Source organism: Sturnira hondurensis, unplaced genomic scaffold, assembly GCF_014824575.4.
Source record: "Sturnira hondurensis isolate 20B ecotype Veracruz unplaced genomic scaffold, ASM1482457v3 Scaffold0015659, whole genome shotgun sequence".
Lineage (NCBI taxonomy): Eukaryota > Metazoa > Chordata > Mammalia > Chiroptera > Phyllostomidae > Sturnira > Sturnira hondurensis.
In genome coordinates, this window is record NW_028088290.1 from 1,597,842 (window position 1) to 1,625,108 (window position 27,267).

Below are 27,267 nucleotides of genomic sequence, written 5' to 3' on the forward strand. Positions count from 1 at the left end.
TAGCTTGCTGCATTTCCTAGAAGTTTAAAATAAAATGCAACAAGATGAAAGAGAACCTTTCTAAGCCTTTTAGCTTCCATGGAAAATTTTGTAGCAATCTACACAGCTAAAAAAAGACAGCTCTACCTTATTATTAATGGCCAATTCTGGCATACTATTCCATTGTAGCTGTTGCTAATAAAGCCTTCTATAGTGCCTCATCTATTTACTATATGCCTTCAAGTAACAATTCAATAAGGGTTTAATTGAGTGCTATTGTTTGAGAAATCTGACATACAACAAAATAGGGGAAAAAATCCTACTCCCATGGGACTTATATTCTAGTGAAGTGAGATAGACAACAAAGAACAAATACAATATATTATATAGTATGTTAAATTGTAGTAGTGATATGAAAATAAATTGTTCAACTGGGATTTAGAACTATTTAAGCAGAATTTCTGAAAAGCTTGTTGCCCTAGATTAAATTAAAAAACTACTGTCTTAACATTTAATTTATTTAAAAAAATTTAATTACATATAATACACAGGACTAGATACTGGGGATCTGAAGATAGATCAGGCAGTCTTTGTCTTTAATAACATTAGAGTCTCGTAGGACAGACCAATATAAATGTGCAGAGATAATTGTACCACAACATGCAATGTATGAGCAGTGGGAAAAGATGATATGAGGACACTGCTATGTGTGGGGACAGGAAAGAAGAAGCATAGAGCATGCTACTGATGTGAAAGAAGGTTGGAGTTATCAGGGAATTCCAATTACAGAATCTTTTAATTAGCTTCGTTACTGACATTTGAATGATCATTTGTTATTATCTATTTAAAACTAATGAATTTTTAACAAGAAAGTTAGCTAGGAAAACTTATACTGCAAAAGATGATCTTTTTAAAATATAGATGGCTTGCTTTTAACAGTAAATCAATGTACTCATAAAACTACAAATAGTTCAAGGATGAGATTTGGTCTATTTAAAAAATTTTATTGATGTTATAGAAGTAACCCTGGTTAAAAACTTATATAGATTTCAAGTGTACAATTCTATAATACATCATCTGTACACTGGACGTATGTTCACCACTCAAAGTTGTCTCTTACTGTCACAGTGACCCCTTTACCCTCTTCTGGCTCCCCTCCCCTCACCCCTCTGACAATCACCATGCTGTTGTCTGTGTCTATGAGTTGTTTTGCTTCTACTTAATCCCTTCACCTTTTTCATCCAGGCCCCAAACTTCTTCTTTTCTGACAGCTGGCAGTCTGTTCTCTGTATCTATGAGCCTGTTTCTATTTTGTTTATTTATTTTCTTCACTAAATTCCACACATAAGTGAAATCATGTGGTATTTATCTCTGAGTCACTTATTTCACTTAGCATAATACTCTTCAGATCCATCCATGCTGTCAAAAAAAGTAAGATTCCCTTATTTTTTTAAAGCTGAGTAATAATCCATTGTGTAAATATACCAGAGCTTCTTCATCCACTTAACTACTGATGAGCATCTGGGCTTTTTCTAAATCTTGGCTATTGTAAATAACACTGCAATGAACATAGGGTGCATGTAATGTCTCAAATTAGTGTTTCAGGTTTATTTGAATATGTTTCCAGAGTGGAAGTGCTGGGTCATAAGGCAGTTCTGTTTAGGCAGTTGTTGTTTTTTTAAGGAAACTCCATACTGTTTTCCACAATGGGTGCACCAGTCTGCATTCCCACCAACAGTGCATGAGGGTTCTGTTTTCTCCACATCTTTGCCAATACTTGCTGTTTGTTGGTTTGCTGATGATGGCCATTCTGACAGGCATGAATTGCTATCTCATTATGATTTTAACTTGCATTTTTCTGATGATTAGTGACATTGAGCATCTTTTCATCTATCTATGTGGGCTATTTGTATGTCCTGTTTGGGGATATGTCTATTCAGATCATTCATCCTTTTTACAATTGGATTTTTTGGGGGAGGGTGTTGAGTTATATCAGTTCTTTATACATGTTGGATATTAACCCTATATCAAATGTAACACTGATTAATATGTTCTCCCATTCAGTAGGATGCCTTTTCATTTTGTGGATGGTTTCCTTTGATGTGCAAAAACTTATTAGTTTGATGTAGTCCCATTTATGTTTTTTGCTTCCCTTGCCTGAGATAACATCAGAAAAAATACTGCTATTAGCAATGTCTAACATTTTACTTCCTATGTTATTTTCTAGAATTGTTATGGTTTTGAGCCTTACATTTAAGTCTTCAACACATTTTAAGTTTATTGTGAATTATGTAAGAGGGTGGACTAGTTATCTGTCCAATTTTCCCAGCACCATTTATAGACTGTCTTTGCCCTATTGTATTATGTTCTTGCCCCCTTTGTCAAATATTAATTGACCATAAAGACATGGGTTTATTTTAGGGCTGTCTACTCTGTTCCACTGATTTGTATGTCTGTTTTTATGACAGCACCATAATATTTTGATTACTATGGCCTTGTAGTATAGTCTGATATCAGGTAGCATGACTCATCCAACTTTTTTCTTTCTTTCTCAAGATCGCTGTGTCTATTCAGGGTCTTTATGGTTACATATAAATTTTTGTAATATTTCTTCTTATTCTGTGAAACATACCATTGGTATCTTGATAGAGACTGTACTGAATATACAAATTGCTCAGATTGCTTTGGGTAGTAAGAACATTTAACATTAACATGATGTTAATTCTTCCTATCCATGAGTACAGTATATGCTTCTAGTTATTTGTATCTTCAATTTCTTTCTTCAGTCTTATAATTTTTCTGAGTACATGTCTTTTACATCCTTAGATACACTTATATCTAGGTATTTTTTTTCTGCTGGAAGTGCAAATGGGCCATTTTCTTCATTTCTCCATGTATTAATATGATTATATATGATTTTTATCATTCATGTTGTTTATATAGTATGTCACATTTATTGATCTGCAGATACCATACCTACTTTGCATCCCTGGAATAAATCCCACCTGATCATGGTGTATAATCTTTTTTAGTCTGTTGCTGGATATGGTTTACTAGTATTTGGCTGAAAATGTTAGCATCCATGTTCCAGAGATATTGGCCTATAATTTTCTTTCTTTGTAGTGTCCTGGCCTAAGTGTCCATGTTAAGATAACGCTGGCCGGGTAAAATGTGCTTTTAGTTCTTCCCTCTTCTTGAATTTTGGAATAGTTTGACAGGGATATGTGTCAGTTCTTTAGAGAAAGTTTAATAAAATTCACCTGTTAAACCATCCAGGCCATGACCTTTGTTTGTGGGGAGTTTTTAAATTAATGCTTCAATTTCATTAGTTGTAATCAATCTAATCAGGTTTTTAAATTCTTCCTGACTCAGTTTTGTAAGATTTTATGTTTCCAGACATTTATCCATTTCTTCCAAATTGTCCAACTTTTGTCATGTAGTGATTTGTAATATTTTGTTATAATCATTTGAACTTCTTTGGTGTCAGCTGTTATTTTTCCTCTTCATTTCTGGTTTTATTTATTTGGGTCTCTCTCTTTTTTCATGATGTATTTGGTTAAAGGTTTAATATTATTCATGTTTCCAAAGAACTAGTTCTTGGTTTTATCAATCTTTTCTACTGATTTTTAGACTCCATTCTGTTTTGATCTTTATAATTTCCTTTCTTCTACTTACTTAATTTTTTTATTGTTGTTCTTTTTCAAGTCCTTTTACATGTAAGTTAGATTGTTTGAGATTTTCTTTTATTATTATACTTTTACATTTTATTTATTTATTTATTTTTACATATAATTTTTATTTAATTCTTGTTCAAGTACAGGTTTCTGTCTTATATTCCCAACCCTGCCCGCCCCCCACCCCATGCTCCCCGCCTCCCTCCCCTTTCCAACCCCCACCCTTAGTTATTGTCCATGTGTCCTTTATACTTGTTCATGTGAGTCCATTCCCTTTTCCCCTATGATTCTCTCCCCTCTCCCCTCTGGACCCTGTCAGCCTGTTCCATATTTGAGTGTCATTGGTCGTATTTTGCTTGCTTGTTTGGTTTGTTTAGAATCCTGTTAACGGTGAGATCATATGATATTTGTCTTTCACCGCCCGGCTTATTTCGCTCAGCATAACGCTTTCCAGTTCCATCCATGATGTTGCAAAGGGTAGTAGTTCCTTCTTCCTTTCTGCGGCATAGAATTCCATTGTGTAAATGTACCATAGTTTTGTGATCCAGTCATTGACCGATGGGCATCTAGGTTGCTTCCAACTCTTGGCTATTGTGAATTGTGCTGCTATGAACATTGGTGTGCATAGGTTCTTTTGGATTGGTGTTTCAGGATTCTTAGGATATACTCCTAAGAGTGGNTCAAAAAACTCCCATCACACAAAAGCCCTGGACCAGATGGTTTCACAGGAGAATTCTACAAAGCTTTTAAGGAAGAGCTAACCCCTATTCTTCACAGACTATTCCAAAAAATCCAAAAGGAGGGAAAACTCCCCAACTCTTTTTATGAAGCCAGCATCACCCTAATTCCAAAGCCAGATAGAGACACAACAAAGAAAGAAAATTACAGGCCAATATCACTGATGAACATAGATGCTAAAATCCTCAATAAAATATTGGCAAATCGCATCCAACAATTCATCAAAAAGATCATACACCACGACCAAGTGGGATTCATCCCAGGGATGCAAGGATGGTTCAATATACGCAAATCAATAAATGTAATACACCAAATAAACAAAAGCAAAGACAAAAATCACATGGTCATATCAATAGATGCGGAAAAAGCTTTTGATGAGATTCAACACCCATTTATGATAAAGGTACTCAGAAAAATGGGAATAGAGGGAGCATTCCTCAACATAATAGAGATTTTCTTTTTTTTTTTTGAGGAAGGCCAATAATGCTAAGAATCTCCCTATCAGGAGTGCTTTTGCTATGTCCCACAGATTATGGATTTTTGTGTTCTTTTTTTCATTTGTGTGAAGGTACCTTTCCATTTCTTCCTTGATTTCATTGTTAACACATTGTTTAGTAACATGTTATTTCACCTCCATGTGTTGGTGTGTTTTCTGTTTTTCTTTTACTTGATTTCTCCTTTAACACCATTATTGTCAAAGATGATGCTTGATGTGATTGCAATCTTCTTAAACTTCCTGAGACTTCTTTTGTGTGCTAATATATGATGTACCCTAGAAAATGTTCCATGTCTACTTGAAAGGGATGTTTATTTTGCATTTTTGTGATGTAATTTTCCAAAGATATAAGTAAATCTACTTGCTGCACTGTGTTATTTCACATATTGCTTCTTTGCAGGTTTTCTGTCTGGGCTATCCATTCTTTGATGTCACTGGGGTACTGAAACCTCTACTATGACTGTTTTTGATCTCTCCCCTTCATCCATCAAGATTTGCTTTAAATATTTAGGTGTTCCTATGTTGGGGACATGAATCTTTACAAAGGTTATTATATCCTCTTGTTGGATTGATCCTTTTATCATTATATAGTGTCCTTCTTTGTTTCTTATTATGGCTTTGGTTTTACAGTCCATGTTGTCTGATACAAGTGTTGCTACCTCAGTTTTTTTCATCTCTATTTGCATAAAATATCTTTTACATGCCTTTATATTTAGTCTGTTTGTGTCATTCATTCTGACATGGGTCTTTTGTAGGCAGCATGTATATGGATCATGTTTTTTTCCATTCAGCTACCCTGTGTCTTTTTTTCTTTTTTAAGAAAGGGAGAGGAGAGAGACACCAATGTGTGATTACCTCTCTCATGTCCCCCAGAGGAGACCCAGGCACATGCCCTGACTGGGAATCAAACCAGCAAGCCCCTGGTTCACAGGCCACCACTCAATCCATGGAGGTACACCAGCCAGGGATACCCTATGTCTTTTTACTGAAGACTTTAAGCCATTTACATTTAAAGTGATTATCGGTAGACATGTGGTTATTACTAATATTTTTTATTATGTTCTTCTGTGTTTTTTTTCCTTTAAGGATGACCCTTTAACAGTTCCTTTAATACTGTTTGGTGGTAATGAACTGCCTTAACTTTTTATTGTCTTAAAAGTTCTTTATTCCTCCCTCAATTTTAAGTGGTAGACTTGCTGGGTAAAGTAGTCATGGTGGTAGGTCCCTGCTTTTCAACTTTGGATATTTCATGCCAGTCCCTTCTGGCCTGAAATGTTTCTGTTGAATAATCAGCTGACAATCTTATGGGAGCTCCCTTGTAGGTAACTGTCTTTTTCTTGCTGCTTTTGAAATTCTCTATTTGTCTTTATCCTTTGCCATTTTAAATTTTAAGTATTACATATCTTGGTGTGGGTATCTTCAGGTTCATCTTGTTTGTCACTGTCTGGGTTTCCCATACTTGTGTGACATATTTTCCTTTACAATGTTAAGGAAGTTTTCAGTCATTATTTCTTCAAACATATTCTCAATCCCTCTCCTTCTGTCTTCTCTTTCTGGTAACCCTGTGATGTGGGGGGTGTTACTCTTCATGTTGTCCTAAAGGTCACTTAAACTATTTTTACTTTCTCAAAATTTGTTTTTCTTTTTGCTGCTCTGAATGGGTGTTTTCTGTTACCTTGTCTTCTAAATCACTGATTTGATCCTCTGTTTTATGTAACTTAGTTTATTTCTTCTTGGGTATTCTTCATTTCTGACCAGTTCTTTTTCCTGGTTTCTACATCCCTTTTCATGCTGTTGTAGTTCTAAGCTCCCTGAGCATCATTATAACCATTTTTTAAAATCCACTGTCTGATAAATTGCTTGCCCCATTTAATTTACCTCTATTAATCTGTTATAAGAAATTTCTCCTGTTCTTTCATGTGGGGCATGTTTGTTTGTCTCCCCATTTTGGCTGCTGCTTTGTATTTGTTTCTTTGTATTAGGTAGATGTGCTCCACCACTGATTCTTGGTAGGACGGCCTCATATAGTAGGTGGTGCAGTCTCCCTAGTCACCTGAGCTGGGTGCTCCAGAAAGGTCCCTTGTGTAGGTTATGTGAGCCCTCCTGAAGTAATTGAGTCTTGATTACTATTGGCTCATTCCTGAGTGGGATCAACTCTCAATCAAGTTGGCTGACTCTGAGGACTGACTCTTATCACAGTGTAAAAACTCCTTTGCAGGTGCAAACCATAAGAAGTGAAATGTGGGGGGAGATTAAGGTGGTGACAGAGTAGCATGGAGGGAACCCAGCTCCCATGCACCTGGAAGAAAATCCAGGTGGATCTACCGAAGAACAGCATAATCAACCAACAATTCCCCAGCATTTATGAAAATAAGAGACCACAGAGTGTGACTGAGGAACCAGACAGCTGCAGGTCGGCGAGGACTCTGGGAGGCGAGTGAGAACAAAAGCGGCTGCACCTGTGGCCTCCTCAGTGGTGGGCTTTGCCCACAGCCTGATAGTTGAGTGCAGACAATAGGAGGCGGCAGGCGACCTGGGCCAGTGTGTGAGTACAGACAAGTACACATTCTTTTCAAATGCACATGGAACATTTTCAAAGACAGACCACATGATAGGACACAAAACGAGTATCAACAAATTCAGGAAAATAGAAATCGCCCCCCGTCGGGCCATCTCTGCCGGTGCCTGGCAGCATAGATGCCACAGCCACAGCCGGGAGGCAGAGGCCCCAGTCTGGGTTCAGTGCCGGGGCGTCTGTGGCAGAGGGAACTCTGGAAGCCCGGCACTGGATGGGTCTACAAAAGACTCCATGGGAGCCATGGGCCTGCTACAGGGTCCATGGGAGAGAACTGACTCACTCCCTCCCCCTCTCGGCAAGCTGGGCAATACCAGGCAGAGACCTGTGGGCTTAAGTTTATGTAAAGGGTGGCAGGGGTGGGGGGCCCTGTTCAACTGCAGAGTCTGTGGTTGCCAGCCCACCAGCCCGCCAGCCCAGGGGATTTGAGAAGGAAACTGTCATTGCCGGTCTTTTGGGGATTGGGCGGGGCTGAGAGGCAGGCTTTGTGGAGAAGTCTCTATTGGAAAGTAAAGCGAGATATTCTGCAACAGCAACTTGCCTCATGGCCGAAAGGCCCAGCAGCCATTCAGGGGAGGGGCAGGAACACCTGGGTCCCGCCACGGGACTGGGAAGGACAGTGCCAGATACCAGGGGACACAGACAGCCTGCGGAAGGTGCAGGCGCCCACATCCCAATCCAGTAGCCTGGCGCCCATGCAAGGGTGTGCGCCTGCATACCCGCCCACAGAGAGGTTCTGCTGCAACCAGAAAATCCAGTTTGGACAGTTTGAAACCAACAGAGGAAGGTTTCCGCCCCCCCCGCCCCAATTTTTTTCTAAGTAATCTTGTATTTTATAAACTGTATTATTGCTCTATCTTTCAATACTTTGTCCCTAACTTTTCTTTTTGTCCGGTTTTAGTGCTTCTTCCTTTCTACCCAAACTTTTCCTTTTTCCTCCTTTCTCCTGATGTGTGTGTGTGTGTGTGTGTGTGTGTTGGATACTTTGTTTGTTTGTTGCTTAGTTTTCTTTTAGGTGTATTATTTTTTTGCATTATTCTCACTTCTTTTTTTATTTTAATAATATCTTTGTATTCCTCCTCTTTCTGTTCAGGTTTCTTAGTCCAGGCTGGTTATGTTGTACTATTTGACAGGTTTACACTGCTCTTTCCTCCACAGTGTATTGCTAATTTTCTATTCTTCATGCCACTTGCTTTCCTTTGGCATACTACACAAGCTCTATAACCCCATTCAGACAGACCACATAGAGTCTGTCACGTGAATGTTGCTCTAATATTGTAAATACTGTATAGGACAGCTATTATTGTAAATAATAGCTGTTCTATACAACGGTAAATGCTTCAAAACACATCTCTCAGACCTTAGACCACCTTACAGGTTCCTGAATTCTATTACTGTAGTGATTAGCTCTATTTGCTCACATGCTACACCTAGTAACTAACCTGTACTCTCACCTTACCTCAAAATCTGACCACCCACAAGCACACTGCTTTCTAGATCCAACTCACAAGCCTCTCCTTCCCAACAAGAGACTTACCTTCTGTCCATCCTTTCTTAAAAGTGGCAAGCTGGGTCGAAAAGCATGGTTAATACTATACATAGCCTAAAGATTGTCTATTTCATCTCTACCGACTGTGACTGTAAATAACATAAAATACTCTTCTGCTCTCATAAACCATTTTGCCTCCCTGTCCAACTGATCACACATGCACAAAAAAAGAAAGGAGTAGGTGGAAACGGAGAACACCAAGATACCTGCAGGAGATTGCGCCACTGAATTCCATAGGTATCCTACCACAGAACTTCACACCATAAACCCAGGGAACCAGAGCAGATCAATTTAAGAAGCTGAGGCCAACAAGAAGAGCATCACAAACAATGGGAAGACAAAGAAACAATCCCCAAATGAAAGAAAAGGAGGAAGTCTCAGAAAGAATGTTAGATGAAATAGAGGCAAGTCAACAATCAGATATTGAAGTCAAAGCACTGCTTATCAGGAAATTCAAAGAGCTTACAATGAGCTACCAGAAACTACAGAGGAGCTACAATGAACTCTCCGCAAACGATACCAACGTGAAAAAAGAAATAGAAACCATCAGGAAAGGCCAAGAGGAAATGAAGAATACAATTTCTGAACTGAAGAACACAGTACAAGGAATGAAAAGTAGGATCGATGAGGCGGAAGACTGCATAAATGAGCTAGAGGACAGAGTAGAAAGAATATCCCAGACTAAGCAAGTAAAAGAAAAGAGAATCAGAAAAAATGAGGAGGGTTTAAGAGAAATGCAAGACAATATGAAATGTAATAATATCCGAATAATAGGAATACCAGAAGGAGAAGAAGAACAAGGGATAGAAAACCTATTTGAAAGAGTAATAACGAAAAATTTTCCTAATTTGATGAGAGAAAAACTGACACAAATCCAGGAATCACAGAGAGTCCCAATCAGGTGGAACCCAAAGAGGCCTACTGCAAGACACATCATCATTAAAATGGCAAAACACCAAGACAAAGACAGAATCCTAAAGGCAGAAAGGGACAAAAAGGAAGTAACATACAAGGGAGTACCAATAAGGTTGGCTACTGACTTCTCAATGGAAACATTCCAAGCATGAAGAGAATGGCAAGAAATATTCCAAGTAATGAGAACCAGAGGCCTACAACCAAGGCTACTTTACCCAGCAAGGCTCTCAATTAAGATAGAAGGCCAAATAAAGAGCTTCCAAGACAAAAGAAGTCTAAAAGAATATGCCTCCACCAGACCAGCTCTACAAGAATTACTAAAAGGGCTGCTTTAAGGAAAGGAAGGAAAAGAGAGAGACGGAGGGGAACACAGGTACACAAATGGCAATGAATAAGTATCTTTCAATAATAACCTTAAACATAAATGGATTAAATAAACCAATTAAAATACATAGAATAGCTGAATGGATAAGAAAGCATGACCCACACATATACTGCCTACAAGAGACCCACCTCAGGTCAAAAGACCATCACAGACTAAAAGTGAAAGGCTGGAAACAAATTTTCCAAGCAAATGGACAAGAGAAAAAAGCTGGGGTAGTAATTCTCATATCAGACAAAATAGACTTCAAAAAAAGGGCCATAAAGAGACACCCAGAAGGTCACTTCATAATACTCAAGGGAAGAATCCACCAAGAAGACATTAACATTGTAAATATATATATATATATATGCACCCAACATAGGAGCACCGAAATATATAAAGAAAATCCTAGAGGACCTCAAGAAAGATATTGACAGCAACACAATTATAGTAGGGGATTTTAACAACCCACTGTCAAAAATGGACAGATCTTCCAAACAAAATATCAACAAAGATATTACAGCATTAAGTGACACCCTAGATGAAACGGACCTAACTGATATATATATACAGCCCTTCATCCCAAAGAAGCTAAATACACATTCTTTTCAAATGCACATGGAATATTTTCAAAGATAGACCACATGATAGGACACAAAATGAGTCTCAACAAATTCAGGAAAATAGAAATCATACCAAGCATTTTCTCTGATCACAAGGGACTGAAATTGGAAACCAACCCCACAGGAAAAAACCCAAAACACCCAAAAGCATGGAGACTGAATGGTATGCTATTAAACAACGAATGGGTCAAGATTGAAATTAGGGAAGAAATCAAAAAGTTTCTGGAAACAAATGAAAATGAACTCACAACAACCCAAAACTTATGGGACACGGCCAAGGCAGTCCTGAGAGGGAAGTTCATAGCAATACAGGCTTACCTAAAGAAAATAGAAACATTTCAAACAAACAACCTAACCCGACGCCTGCAAGAACTCGAAGAACAACAACAAAGACAGCCCAGAGCAAGTAGAAGGAAGGAAATAACCAAGATCAGAGCAGAATTAAATGACATAGAGACTAAAAGCACAATTCTAAAGATCAATGAATCCAGGAGTTGGTTTTTTGAAAAGATAAACAAAATAGACAAGCCTTTAAGTAGGCTCATCAAGAAAAGGAGAGAGAGGACCCAAATAAACACAATCAGAAATGCAAGAGGAGAGATTACAACTGATACCACAGAAATAGAAAGGATTGTAAATAATTACTATGCAGAACTGTATGCCAAAAAATATGAAAACCTAGGTGAAATGGACAAATTTCTAGAAAAATATAATCTTCCAAAACTCAATGAAAAAGAAGCAGAAAACCTGAATGGGCCAATAACAGCAGATGAAATTGAAGAAGTAATCAAAAAACTCCCATCACACAAAAGCCCTGGACCAGATGGTTTCACAGGAGAAATCTACAAAGCTTTTGAGGAAGAGCTAACCTCTATTCTTCACAAACTATTCCAGAAAATCCAAAAGGAGGGAACACTCCCCAACTCTTTTTATGAAGCCAGCATCATCCTAATTCCAAAGCCAGACAGAGACACAACAAACAAAGAAAACTTGACGCCAATATTGCTGATGAACATAGACGCCAAAATCCTCAATAAAATATTGGCAAATCGCATCCAACAATACATCAAAAAGATCATACACCATGACCAAGTGGGATTCATCCCAGGGATGCAAGTTCAATATTCGTAAATCAGGAAATGTAATACATCACATAAACAAAAGCAAAGACAAAAACCACATGGTCATATCAATAGATTCAGAAAAAGCTTTTGATAAGGTACGACACCCATTTATGATAAAAGCACTCAGAAAAATGGGAATAGAGGGAGCATTCCTCAATATAATAAAGGCCACATATGAAACCCCTACAGCCAACATCATACTCAATGGGCAAAAACTAAAATCTTTTCCACTAAGATCAGGAACAAGACAAGGTTGTCCACTTTCACCACTTCTATTCAATATAGTACTGGAAGTTCTAGCCACAGTGATCAGACAAGAAAAGGAAATAAAAGGCATTCAAATCGGAAAGGAGGAAACAAAACTGGCATTGTCACAGATGACATGATGGTGTACATGGAAAATCCTATAGCCTCTACCAAAAAACTGCTCGAACTAATAAATGAATTTGGCAAAACACTGGGTTACAGAGTCAATATCCAGAAATCAAAGGCATTTTTGTATATCAACAATGAAATAGCAGAAGCAGAAATCAAGAAAAAAATCCCATTCGATATAGCAAAAATAAAAATAAAATATCTGGGAATAAACCTAACCAAGGAGGTAAAAAACCTGTTGCAGAAAACTACACAACACTGAAGAAAGAAATCAAGGAAGACACAAACAAATGGAAACATATACCGTGTTCATGGATTAGAAGAATTAACATCATCGAAATGTCCATACTACCCAAAGCAATTTACAGATTCAATGCAATACCTATTAAAGTACCAATGGCATATTTCACAGACATAGAAAAAACACTTCAAAAATTTATATGGAACCATAAAAGACCCCGAATAGCAGCTGCAATTTTGAGAAAGAAGAACAAAGTAGGAGGGATCACTGTACCTGATATCAAAGTGTATTACAGGGCCACTGTAATCAAAACAGCCTGGTACCAGCATAAAAACAGGCACATAGACCAATAGAATAGAACAGAGAGCCTAGAAACAAACCCAAATCTGTACAGTCAATTAATATTCGACAAAGGGGGCAGTAACATGAAATGGAATCAAGATAGCATCTTCAACAAATGCTATTTGGAGAACTGGACAGCTATATGCAAAAAAATGAAACTCGAGCACCAACTTACACCAGACACCAAAATAAATTCAAGGTGGATAAAAGACTTAAATATAAGCCAGGAAACCATTAAAGTCCTAGAGGAGAGCATTGGCAGGAAAATCTCAGATATTTCACGCAGCAAGATTTTTAGTGATACGTCCCCTAGAACAAGGGACATAAAGAAAAGAATAAACAAATGGGATCTCATCAAAATTAAAATCTTCTGCATGGCTCAGGAAAACAGTATCAAGATAAAAAGAAGCAACTGTTTGAGAAAACATATTTGCCAATGGTACCTCAGACAAAGGTTTAATCTCCAAAATATACAAAGAACTCACACGACTCTACTCAAAGAAGACAAGCAACCCAATTAAAAAATGGGCAAAGGACTTGAACAGACATTTCTCCAAGGAGGACATACAGAGGATACAGAGACACATGAAAAGATGCTCAATATCGATAGCTGTCAGAGAAATGCAAATTAAAACCACAATGAGATACCACTTTACACCAGTCAGAATGTCCATCATAAACAAAGAAACAAACAACAAGTGCTGGAGAGGTTGTGGGGGAAAAGGGGTCCCTAGCTCACTGTTGGTGGGATTGCAGACTGGTACACCCACTATGGAAAACAGTATGGAATTTTCTAAGAAAACTAAAAATGAACCTGCCTTTTGACCCAGCAATTCCACTGTTAGGAGTATATCCTAAGAATCCTGAAACACCAATCCAAAAGAACCTATGCACACCAATGTTTATAGCAGCACAATTTACAATAGCCAAGAGCTGGAAGCAACCCAGATGCCCATCGGTAAATGACTGGATCAAAAGACTATGGTACATTTACACAATGGAATTCTATCCAGCAGAAAGAAAGAAGGAGCTACTACCCTTTGCCACATCATGGATGGAACTGGAAAGCATTATGCTGAGTGAAATAAGCCAGGTGGTGAAAGACAAATACCTTATGATATCACCTTTAACAGGAATCTAAACAACAAAACAAACAAGCAAGCAAAATATGACCAAAGACACTGGAATACAGATCAGGCTGACAGGGACTAGAGGGGATAGTGGAGAGAATCACAGGGGAAAAGGGGAAGGACTCACATGAACAAGTATAAAGGATACATGGACAAGAACTAAGGCAGGGGGTGGAAATGGGAGGGAAGTTGGGAGCACTGGGGGGTGGGTGGGCAGGGCTGGGAATGTAAGACAGAAAACTGTACTTGAACAAGAATTAAATAAAAAAAAAAGAAGTGAAATTTGGCTCAGCAGGGCTTAGTGCTTGCTGAGATCTTTCTTTGGATATGCCACTTGTGAAAGTATTTGGGTACTGTTCTGATGTTTCCTCAAGCGGCAAATGGGTATGTTTGTTCTCGCACCTCTTGCAAGGGACTCTATTGCAGGTCAACATCAGATGCTGCCTATGACTGGCCCCAGGGAACCTGTTGGGTGATACAAAGTGATCCAAAGTTTGTGGCTTCCTCTGCTGGACGTGTGTGTGTATGAGAAGGTCCAAGCTGTGTACCAAGTACAAAGCCAGTACCAAGCCTGCGGGCAGGTAAGCAATAGGCACAAGGCACTCCAAGATATGCCTCTACCTGACTCGGCCTGCTAACTGCCTGTTGGGCTCAGACACTGATAGAACCTCTGGCAATAGTCAAGTTGCATGAGGTAGGTTCTCAGTGAGTCACCAGGTTGGGGCAAGTTTAATACGGGTTCAAATTTAGTGCCAGTACTGGGTCTGAAGAAACTCAGCGAAAGTCCCACTGAGTGCCCATAGACCTTCGTGGAGGGGCAGGGTCTTAAGGAGTCATTAGGGTGAGGCCTGCAGAGTTTGGTTCAAACAGACCAAGACTGGGCCTTGTGAAGGGAGGGCTCTACACAGTCAGGTTGCAAGGGATAAATCAGTCCCTCTTAGAGCCACTTGAAAGAGTCTGTCTCAGATTCTGCTAGGAACTTCGAGAGAGCCCAAGCTCCACAATGTGAGGCCACCAGGAGTCAGGAGGGTGGGGCTGGTGGATTGCCTATGATGGGGAGGTGAGGTGGCCAGAATGATAAGAAGGTAAGCTAATGGGCTTCACCTCAGAGCCACACAAGTTATCACTGACACCCCCTAATCTGCCTGGACCGCCACACCTTGGCCCAGGTGTGAGCTGTGTGGCGCTACAGGGAGCCCAGAGGGTAAAATTACTGGAGTTCCCCAGGCAAAATACAGTATCTGCAGTGTGTGAAAGAGACTCTGTGAAGAGATCCTGGCAGCTGTCCCTTCAGCAATTCACTGGAGCCACAAATCCATCTCTTCACACAGCTCTAGTCTGCCCCACCTTTCCTCTTTTGGAACCTAGGGTAAGCGGCTGTGAAAGAGATTTTGTGCACTAGATCTTTAACAAGGTACTTTGGTTTCTAGCAGACTTCCATCTCTCCCTGGTAGACAGAATCCCCACTGATTTTCATAGTCAGATGTCATATGGGCACCTCTTCCTGGCTCAGGTGCTCTGGGCTGGGAAGCCTGGCTTGGGGTTGAGGCCCCATGCTCCTCTTGGAGTCCTCTGTAGCTGAAATATCCCTGCAGAATCTCAGCCACCATGTACAAGAGCAGGGCTAGCCCTTTTCATGTCTCCATCCTTCCAACCACTCTTAATGTAGATTCTTCTGTAAATCCTTGGTGATTAAGACTTTTCAGCTAGTCTTTGGTTGGTTATTCACATGATCACTCTATTATTTTAGTTTTAATACCAGTTTAGTCTTGGAAGGAGGTCAGTAACTTCCACATACTTCACCACCATCTCCTGGATCTCCTAGTCTATTTTTATATGTTATATTTCCACATCCTTTATTTATAGTAAATATTTATTGAATTTTAGAAAAGGTAATCTAACATAACTTCGAGGTTTGCATCATCTTTTGTCATTATTTTCAAATATGTTGTATCTCTAAGGTTCTTATTTTTGCCTTAGAAAAAGTATTTTGTACAAGTCCTCATGCTAAATCTTAACTTACGTGATTTCTCACGTAGGTAATACAATCTATCTCGGTGAATCTTACATTATAAAAATAGATGACTTTGAGATTGGAATTACAGAATATTTTCATCATAGTTGGTAAAAATGTAATTTTAAGAATCAGAAAAACATTTAAAATTAGTATAATACCTTAATCTGCAGCTTTGCTTCTTGCAGTCGACCTTTCCAAGAGGCTACAAATTTAAGGCTATCCACAGAACAGCCCACTGCCCTGTAAAAATAAAGCATCAAATGTTAGAAAGAAGTAATTCTCGGGAAGGACAATATAAAGAGTAATAGAGGATAGATATACTTATTTATTTAAAATTAAAGTGTTTACAATGTATGAGCAATAAAAATCTCCTAAGGCAGAATTCTCCCTACATTTTAAGTTAACTGATGTTATGTCAGTCTCCTCTTCAAGAATGTACATGTTCCTTGCACGTAGGGCCTTTATTTCACACCTTCCATTTTGACCATCATCCTCAAATTCAGACATTTGAAGGGTGTGGAATAAATGTTTATTAGCTGAACTGAAATATTAATATTTATAATATGATCCTCAGGCATTATAAATTAAAATGTCCCTGAATCACTGAACAACTAAATTTTATCCACTATATTTTTGGAAGTGTCCCTTTTTTCCCATTCTATCTTTGTTAAAAATTATAGACTATACATGCAATTATGTCAAAATTTGTCAAAAAATTTTGACACTATGCAAATGTGTCAAAAAATAACTTAATCATCACCTACTGTTCCCTATGAAAAAGCCTGGCTACCACCATCCAACAGAATTTTCTACAAAGATAAAAACGTTTTCAAGCAGTCCAATAGCCACTAGCCACATGTAGCTTTTTGAGCAATTCAAATGTGAACAGTATGAAAAATTATATTCAAAATTTTACTTAACTTTATTTCATTTATCTTTAATTAGCTCCATTTGACTTTGCCCTACCATACTGTTTACAAAAGGTCTAGATAAATAAATAACCAAATTTTAAAAGTTCAATTTTACCTTTTCCATTCTAGTAAAAAACACATCATAATTAAAGCAATACCTTTTAAACTAAAAGTCAACTCTATAATTAAAACTCACATATTAGGAAATAACACAACTATCTGGATTCAACAATAATTTATTTCTTGACAATTAAAGGGATGTAATGAGAAGTGAATAAAGTGAAGTATAATTACCCTCACAGGTAAATAAACATTTCCTTTTAATTACCTTGCAGTTTCTTGGCGAAGAGCATTGAGAAATGTGTCTGGGTGAAAGAGTTCTGAGAGGTCAAGTGTATCAGTGAGAAGAGCCTGTTTTTCCGCTTTCTCTACCCAGCTCTAAAGGAGAAAAACACAAACATACATACATTTTAAAACTTTGTATGTTTGAAAGATAAAAATATCTATTAAAGGATTATTATGCTGAAGTCATTTTCATTTAGAAAGTTATGCTGTTTCTAAATGTTTTCAAAGGGTGTCTATAGAAAAAAAAGATATCCACTATACATTGTGAAACCAGTTATAGTTTTTGATATCCATTCATCACAAAAAAAGCTTCCTTTTTATTGGAAAAATCTACTCAAAATGAAAAGTATAAAATATGAAAATTAATCTAATATGTGCTGTTTCAGTTGGGTTGGCACTTTTCGTGGTGACTCGCCTCTCAAAGCATGCTTAGCAGACACTGAGCCTCTGGGTCTGACTCCAGAGGCCCCAGGGCCCCCCAGTCTTGGCAATGCAAACCGAATGAGGGTTCCAGCTTTAGATCTGACAGTGAGTCTGCCAGTTTGCTGAATCAAGTATTACAGTGGAGGTTAATGTCCAGGAAAAAATAGTTTCTTGTTAAGTGATGTTTTTAAATAGTCTTTTCTACTTATCTGCCATTTGGTAGAGCAAATTATACTCCATTTAGAAAAATAATACATAATGATAAAGAATGCTTAATGAGTACAATTAAATTGCCATTTGGAACAAAAACAAAAATAACATGCAATTTTGTGCAACTTTTACTATATATTTTCCATGTATTGACTAAATTATGCTTACCACAACCCTGAAAGTCAGTATTAATATCCCATTTCACAATGATGAAATAGAGATATGGTGAGCTTAAAGTCAGGCCCAAGGTTACAGAGTTAGTAAGTGCTGGAGTCGGGTAATAAACTCAGGCAGCATTATGTGATTTGTTTCTCTGTAATATTTGCTGAGGGTGCTATGTGCCTTAAGAGGAAGATAGCTTACTGATGACTTTTGAATCAGTCTGTTATTTCATCTGGTGTATAGAGATGATACCATAGTAATGTCAGCTATGAAAAACATGCAGAATTCTCATTTACTGAGTAATTTATTATGCATGCTTTATAAACAGTGTAAGAAAAAACTGTGTTAACTTATTACAGTGCAGAAAGGCTGTGTCTCATGTACTGTAACACCCTGTTAACTACCCAAGCATTTACACTTGTCAGCCAGGTCTAGAATGAGAGAAGTTAAAATTGCCACAGCTAGTGTGTTTGTATTTTATATTAATGCACTTGACTACTACTCCTACATTGTAACAAAAGTGTTCCTATGTTCTCTGACCAACTGAAAATATGTTGATTTTATGTGTAAAACTAGAGATCATTTAACAAAGTATAATATTGCTTCTTGGATATATTATCCTTTATGATAATACCACTTCATAAAGTATCTACTTTCAGCCCTGGCTGGTGTAGCTCAGTGGATTGAGCACGGGCCTGCGAACCAGAGGATCACGGTTCGATTCCCAGTCAGGGCACATGCTTGGGTTGCAGACCGGTTCCCTGCAGGCCAACTCCCAGCAGGGGACCCATGAAAGGCAACCATACATTGATGTTTCTTTCCCTCTCCTTCCCCTCTAAAGATAAATAAATAAATAAATAAATCTTTAAAAAAATATATCCTCATTTAAAAGTATCTACTTTCAATCAAATAATTTAAAATTATGCACAGTACATATTATTTACTACCTATCAAATATGTTCATTCTATTATCTGCCTTCTATTTCTATTACCTAAACAGTCAAGAAAGATGCTTACATGATAATATTTATTTCTGTTATTTTTAAAAAAGATTTTTAAATCTTTAAAAAAAAGATTTTATTTATTTTTAGAGGGGAAGGGAAGGAGAGAAGGAGAGAAATATCAATGTATGGTTGCTTCTCGTGCATCCGCTGCTGGGAACTGGCCTGCAACCCAGGCATGTGCCCTGACTGGGAATCAAACCGCGATCCTTTGGTTCGCAGGACTGCACTCAATCCACTGAGCTACACCAGCCAGGGCAATTTCTGTTATTTTAAAACAGTTGTTTTTAAAAATATTTACAGAGATTTCAAATTATACCATTATCTCATTAAAGTCTTTAAAATTAATTTTGAATTTAAAAACCCCAAAAGAGCCCCGCCTGGTGTAGCTCACTGGATTGAGCAACAGACTGCGAACCAAACGGTTGCAGGTTTGATTCCCAGTCAGGGCACATGCCTGGGATGTAGGCCAGGTCCCCAGTATGGAACGTGAAAGAGGTAACCACACATCGATGTTTTTCTCCCTCTCTTTCTCCTTCCCTTCCCCTCTCTCTAGAAGCAAATAAACAAAATCTTAAAAAAAAAACCCTCCAGAAGTTTTTGCCATAAATGGGTGTGCACATGTTCAAACTAATTAAAAATTAGAGTGTGGCTGATGGATTTTTATACTTCATTAATGTTTAATTAATATAGTTATTTTCCACAAATAAGAAAACGAATTAATAATGTTAACACAATGATAGATGATTTACATGTTTATTAAAACATGTAAGATAGATCATCCTTAATAATTATGCAAATTTTAAAACTAAGTTATATTTTTAAGGCTATCAGGATGAGGAATGATAATACTGAAATGTTAGTAAGTATGCAAGATGAATAAAATTTTAGTGGAAATGTATACTGGTACAATATTTCTATAAAACAATTTGGTAAAATGTGCCAATGCTTTAAACATATTCAAGTTATTTTACTCATTTCTTGAAATGTATTTCATTTCAAGAAAATACATTTCTTGAAATGTATTTTAAGGTAATAATCTAGAGATGATCACATACGGTTTGCTCTCTTAAAATTATTTATCATATTAGGAAATTGGAAGCATAATTATAACAAACTAGAATAATTTATAAAAAATAAAAATCAGCTATTAATAAGTATTAGCTAATTAAATTATGGTACATAAATACAATAAAAATTGTGTAACAATAGAAAGTCACCTTTGAAGAATATTTAATGACACTGGTATATGCTCATGTCCTAATGAATTTACCAGAATCTAAAAATGTATGCATAGTGTATTTATGTAACCTACTTATGTAAAAACAGTATTTGAATACATAGAACAAACATTGAAGGAATAATATCATAATACATTATTTCAGCTGGGACTGGCCTACAACCTATCTGTCTGCTTGCCCTGGGCTGGGTAGCTCAGTTGGTTAGAGTATCGCCCCAATACACCAAGGTTAAGGGTTCAATCCCCAGTCAGGGTACATAAAGGAATCAAACCAATAAATGCATAAATAAGTGGAACATAAATAGACACTTCTTGTTTCCTTCTCTCTCTCTTCTCTCTCTCTCTCTCTCTCTCTCAAATCAGTCAATAAAAATAATTTAAAAAGAAAAATCTGCCTGGAGTTCAAGAGAACAAGATTGAGTTGAAACAGCTTCCTGGACTTCTAATCATTTTCATTACGTGATCTTTAAAAAACAATTTCTTGCTTTACATACTTCATTAATAAGGTAACCTTGCCTACCAATTTTAGAGAACTGTTTTAAAACATGTATTGAATAAACTGTAGTTAAGAATATATCCACACAAAAAAAGAATCTACCCATTAATGTTTGGCTATCCATTTACACTGACTTTAATTCTTTACATCTCCCAATTTTGATGTGTTGTGGTTTGACATTTATTTAGCTAAATTAATTTCTAAGTTTCTGTTATATCTTCTTTGACCCATGAGTTATTTAAAAGTAGGTATTTAATTTCCAAATATTTGGAAATTTTCTACAAACCTGTTATTAATTTCTACCTTAATTTTATTTCTGAAAGCAAACTTTATGTGGATTAAATACACTTAGATTATTCCAGACTAGTTTGATCTATGTATATATCTATCTTGGTAAAATTCTGTGTGTACTTGAAAAGAACATATATTCTGTTGTTATTGGTTGGAATGGTCTCTAAGTGTCAGTTAAATTAGTTAATAATGTTGTTCAAGAATTCTATATCCTTACCGATTTTCTGTTTACTTATTCTGTCAATTATTGGAAGAGGTATGTTGAAATCTCCAACTTCGTCGATTTACCTATTCCTCCTCACAGAAGTATCAATTTTTCTGTTTTTGCATGTGAAACTATTATTAGATATGTGAAAGTTTGGTATTATGTTCTCTTGATGACTTAATCACTTTATAATGATAAAATAACCATCAATATCCTTCATTATAGTCTTTACTTTGAAAACTGTTTGGTATTAATACAGTTGCACAAGCTTTGCTTTGATTAGTGCTATCGTAGTATATCTTTATTCACCATTCTACATTTAAAGTACAATGCCTTGATGCCTAATGCCATTAAATTTTATTTTATCCAATCTGACAACTTTTACCTTTCAGTTGGTTGCTTTGAAAATTGTCAATTTCTGAAAATTGATGATTTATTTTAATATTATTCAGTGAAAAATTAGCTTATAAATTGCCATATCTTGCTGAGGACAATTTTAGAGTTTAGGCTGAGAAAAATCAAATTCAATGAGTAAAATTATGGCCTTAATAGTAATTATTATGACATCAGTAACATAACATAACTACATAATAATTATAACATATACTTCCCTAAAAGTAAAAAAAGGTGTCCTTATATCAGCATACAGGGTCCTCATTGCCTGCTCCTGCCCCAATTCCAATCTCCCTCTCCCAACTCATAACATTCTAACCTTTGCCTTCTCTGACTGCCTTTTTGAAAAAAAATAAAAATGAAAATAAAATAAAACAACTCTCTGCCTCAGAGTATTTGCTATTCCCTCAGCTTGAAACATTCTTTAGCAGGTGCAATTTCCTTACTTTCTTCAAGACTCTGTTCAAATACCACCACATCAAAAGATATCGTCTGTAATTCTACCATTTCAACACAACAAATTTTCTATATGTTTTACCTTTATGTATAAAACTGCACACTACTAATAGGAATGAGGAAAGAAAGAGAGAATCTAAGGTCAGGTTGGTCAAGTTAATTCAAAAGCTCTCCCCACCCCACCATGAAACTGGTTAAAGTTTTCATAAAGTAAGCACTTTACTGATGTTGCTTTTTTGTCAGTGTTTTAAAGCAAATCATCTAAAAAAATCTAAAATTTCATTTTCCCATTTTCATATTTTTAGGCAATTTATTTCAATCAACTTTGAAAGGAAGAGGTGTGCTGGCTTTTGAGTCTTCAATATTACATGAATGCATTCTATATTCTTATAAATACATTCTGATGTTCTGGGCCACTCTCATCCCCACCAAATTTAGAGACATGCTGAAAGCTGCCTAAACCACAAGAAATCTCTCTGTGCCCTACCATTCTTCAATGTGGATCTAGATGCCTAGTAGGCTGGGGAAGATTTCTTAATCACTTACATTTCTCCTCCTAATGCAGGGAAATCATGTTTGAAAATAAGACCTTTTTTGTGGCAATTTAACCTTTATTCATTTTTAAACTCCTTATGAAGATGCTAGCCATTCTGTAAAATGTGAATGCCAGGATTAGTGAGTAGATTTGGAGCCATAGTAAAATAGGTGGTATTTTCTTATAAGATATCTGTTTAGAAACAATATTAACTAGACTAGGAAATTCCTCCACCCAATGATTTATAAATAGAACTTGACATTGCTAAATGGTATTGTAGAAAAAAATATACACAACCTGAACACCCACATTTATTTCAGTGCAAAAACCTACAGATAATATAGTAATCTCTTCCCTTTGCTTACTATTTCTTTAAACTTAATATCTTAATTTTTCCACATGATGTTAATGCTTTCTTCCTGGTTTTTTTAATACATTTATTGATTTTAGAGAGAAAAGGAGGGAGAGAAGGAAGGAAATATTGATGTGAGAAACACTGATTGGTTGCCTCCCACATGCACCCCGACCTGGGACTGAGGTGCAATCTAGGTATGTGCCCTGACCAGGAACCGAAACAGCAAGTTTTTGGTGTGTGGGATGATGCTCCAACTGAGTCACATGGGCAAGGGCTATTTTCTTTCTGTTGTAACCCCTGGCATACTGAGTACAATATCTGCCTCCATGGGGTTGAAAAAGGACACTTTTGAAGGATTTTCAAACTATTTGCAATTTATTGTTAGGCATTCTTTATAAGTATTTCTGGTATTTTAAAAAATGACTAAGGTATATTATCAATTATTTATTAGGCAAATTGCAAATAATATAAAAAAAGAAAAACAAAAATTTCCAGTACTTTGGGTCCCACTTTAATAGCTATTAATATCTGGATTGTCAAAAATATCTGGCAAAATATTTGTCAAAAATATTTTTTAAAAACCCTCCCAAACAAACAAAAAACAACCCACATTTTTAACAAAATAAGGAAAGAACCAAAAAATCTCACTCAAATTAGTGAGATATGCAAAATAAATAAAACAGTAGTAATAAACCTAGGTACTTATGAAATTGAAAGCTTATTACATAATTCTCATTGCCTTAAATAAAAAATAGCTAAGATAAACTTTTTAAGAAGAACAAATTATGACCATGTGGCTTAGTAATGAATACAGATTCTGGAACAAATTAACATCTAGGATGAATTTGGTAAGAGCATGATAGATACCTAGAGGCTTACATCTTCTAACTCAATAGTTGACTGGTCTAATTTTTAAAATGTAAACTACTGTCTAGTCGGGTTCTGCTAACTGGATCCCGCCCATGGTACAGATGACTGACCCAGCAGCAGCAGCGGCAACAACAAACCCCAAACCTCAAAGGGTGTGTACAAAGGGCGCGAGGAAAACTTTAGCCTCTACAACTGTCTTGATTAGATGATTTTTGCTAGCTTGTTTACAATATTAACTTAACAGACATGGACTTGACTGATTAGGAACAAACCAGATACCCATTTATCTTACCTTTAGAACAGGAAACCTTTACTATTCTTCTACCCTCAATATATACACCTATTAGAATACCAGAAAGTCTAGCTAAACAGGATATTTTTTAATTTGAAAAAACTAAAAACCATAAATCTGTGTTTCCATGCTCAATATTCGACACAAGGGAGTGTTATTTTACAATAGAATCCCGTGATTTTCTTTCATGACCTTATAGAGAAAACTTTGGAGAACAAATTTTTATTATCTTTGCTGTTTTATTGACTTTTCCAAAGACATGCATGAGTTAAGTTGCATGCGTTAAACCCAAACAGGCTTCATGAAGAACCTGAACACGGAGAATCTTGTGAGAAACTGTAAGATTATCAGTAATGCCTTTTGCATGGTACTTAATTTTTAGTGTGGCAAACCAGAAATTGAGAGGCTACCCTATTTGCAGGCCATTTCCTGTAAATAGGGTAGCCTCTATTTGATAAGTTATAAATTACAACTTATCATTTCCTAATGATAAGTTATAATTTATGATTAGACCAAGTTCCCATTCAAGACCAATCCTTCCCATGTGTACAAGAACCTATTTTTAATTCTTTCCAAGAATTTCACTCCTAAAATTAATTCCTTTTTTCTTGCATTGTTAGTTTTTTATCTTTATTGGATACAGAATGGTGAAATATCTCTCATACTAAAAATCAGGCATACGCAATACTAAAGAAAAACTTCTTCCTGGGTCCTTCACCCCACCAGCTACCATCTTATATGTACCTGTGACAGACACCTCATAACAAAATTCCTTTAAAAACTGTCTATGGTCTCAGTTGATGACTGTGACCCTTCAAAACACTTTCTTCTCTTGGGTTCTTGATCACCATTGTCTCCAAGTCTTTCATCTGTTTTCCTGACTAGTACTACTTGGTCTTCATTATTGGCTCCTCCTCCTTATCTGGATTTCTCAGTACTGCAGTGTGTCAGGGCCCACTATTTGGTCAGCCCAATGCTTTTAAAGACCATCTTTATATGCTGATGACTCTCAATTTTAAATCTCTTACTCCAACCTCTATCATTTACCTACTTCTCTGACATTTTCACCTTGATGTCTAAAAGGTATCTAGGCTTAACATGTTCAAATCAGAACTCTTAATTTGTAAAACCATCTCCCTCTTCCCTGAGAAACCTGCTCTATCACTGTATCCTTCAACTCAGTGAAAAACCCAACCAATTGCTTGGGCCGAAACCCTGAAATCATTCTTCCCATCTCTCTCCCATGCCCCATGGCCAAATCCACAGGTCTAACAACAAAACTTACCATTTCTTCACTGCCACATTTTCCACTCTAATCCATAACACCATCATAACCTCAGTTGCATTAGCTTGCTCCCATTTTTCTTTCCTACAGTCTGTTCTTCACACACCAATAGAATAGCCTTTTAATCCTCTAATCTCAGCCATCCACTGACTTCTCATCACTCAGACTAAATTTAAAGCCTCTTGCCAAAGCCTTCATGAACCTATGTCAGGGACCTTGGTGACCCAGTTAGCCATGTTCCAGCCACCCTGGCTTCCTTCTTATTCCTTAAGCAAGAAAGTACATTCCTTTCTCAAAGATTTTGCATGTGCTTGTCTTTCTGCCTAGATTCCCCCCACCCCCAGCAAGATGTTCATGGTTTGCTTTCTTACTCACTTACTTACTTTCTCACTTTGCTTTCTTACTAAAGTCTCTGTTTAGATATCGCCCATTAAGAGCGGACTTAACCTGACCACTCATTCTAAGGTGTTAACCTCTCCACACTCACTTTCCAGCTACTTTAATCTATATTTTTCTTTATAGTATCTTGATGTTTACTAGAAATAAAACTCAGTTTAACTTCAGTGTTTGACCAAGATCTATTATTTGCCTTCACTTTCTTGTTGGCCCAATAAAAAATAAGTGCCTACCTTAAAATTGTTCTGACAGCCTAGAAATGGGCAATATATGTATTTGTATGAGCACAAATATTACTACCCTATTTAATAAGTGTAACAAAGTTCTTAATGTCAATAAGGCATTCCATTTAGATTTATTTTAAATATTAGATTACTTACTATCATATTTAGATGGCCATTTTATATGCCACTTAGAGTGAAAATAATCCCTTATGTGCTTATAGGTTAAATTATTTTAGTCTAAACTTTGATATGTATTCATTATTGCAAGAGTGAAATTTAAAAAATGATTGTAAAAACTGTTAGTTTTATATAAAAAATTAAAAACTTTAGAGTTCAATAAGTAGAAAAATATGAATAATAATACAAGTATTAAAAGAATATAGATATATTTTAGGAATACTGTTAGAAACATTTTAGCTAAGGAACAGTAATAAGAATTTAACTAATACGAACAATAATATACTTATCTGGCTATGCTGATCCAGATCTTTGTGAAATTGCTTGGCATACTTTGAAAACACTAAATAAAATTACTTTTAAGAGCAAAATTCAGTGGTAGGTGATTTAATTCTATATAATGAGGAATATTTCAATGGTTAGCCCCAGCTGGGCACACTTGCTACCTTGTGAGGATGAAACAACAATGAAATACTTCAAAATGAATTATCTCTGACACCTCAAAATTTCAAGGAGAAAATGCCCCCTAATATCATCTACAAATATATCCAGTATAAACCATCTTCAATCCAGATATAAAAAATTTAAAAAGGAATTAAGTAGATCAAATATTTATTTTCTCACAAAATTTCAAACCAAAAGACATCTAAAAGAATAATTACTTAGGAACAATGTCTAAATTCAGGTTTTTGCATCCATGAAGGTTTAGGAAAAAAAAGCTTGACAACATCATCGATATAGATTACAAATCATTTTCAGGCTATGACATACAAGGAATTTTGAGATTTCTTTAACCTGTGGATCTTAGGTTCAAGATTCTTCCTAGCAAACATATTATTGAAATATAGTTTACTAAAC

The 27,267-nt window shown here is 36.5% G+C and overlaps 1 protein-coding gene across 2 annotated transcripts in view; it reads right to left on the reverse strand.

Moving 5' to 3' along the window:
• Window positions 1-27,267, reverse strand: part of DYNC2H1 (dynein cytoplasmic 2 heavy chain 1) — a 346,577-nt gene that overhangs the window by 17,812 nt on the left and 301,498 nt on the right. For both annotated transcript variants that reach the window (XM_037065338.1, XM_037065337.1), the window contains 2 exons: window positions 17,382-17,491; window positions 16,301-16,382 (listed from right to left, as the gene is read on the reverse strand). In XM_037065338.1, coding sequence (XP_036921233.1) covers window positions 16,301-16,382; window positions 17,382-17,491 — 192 coding nt within the window. The remainder of the gene's footprint in view (window positions 1-16,300; window positions 16,383-17,381; window positions 17,492-27,267) is intronic.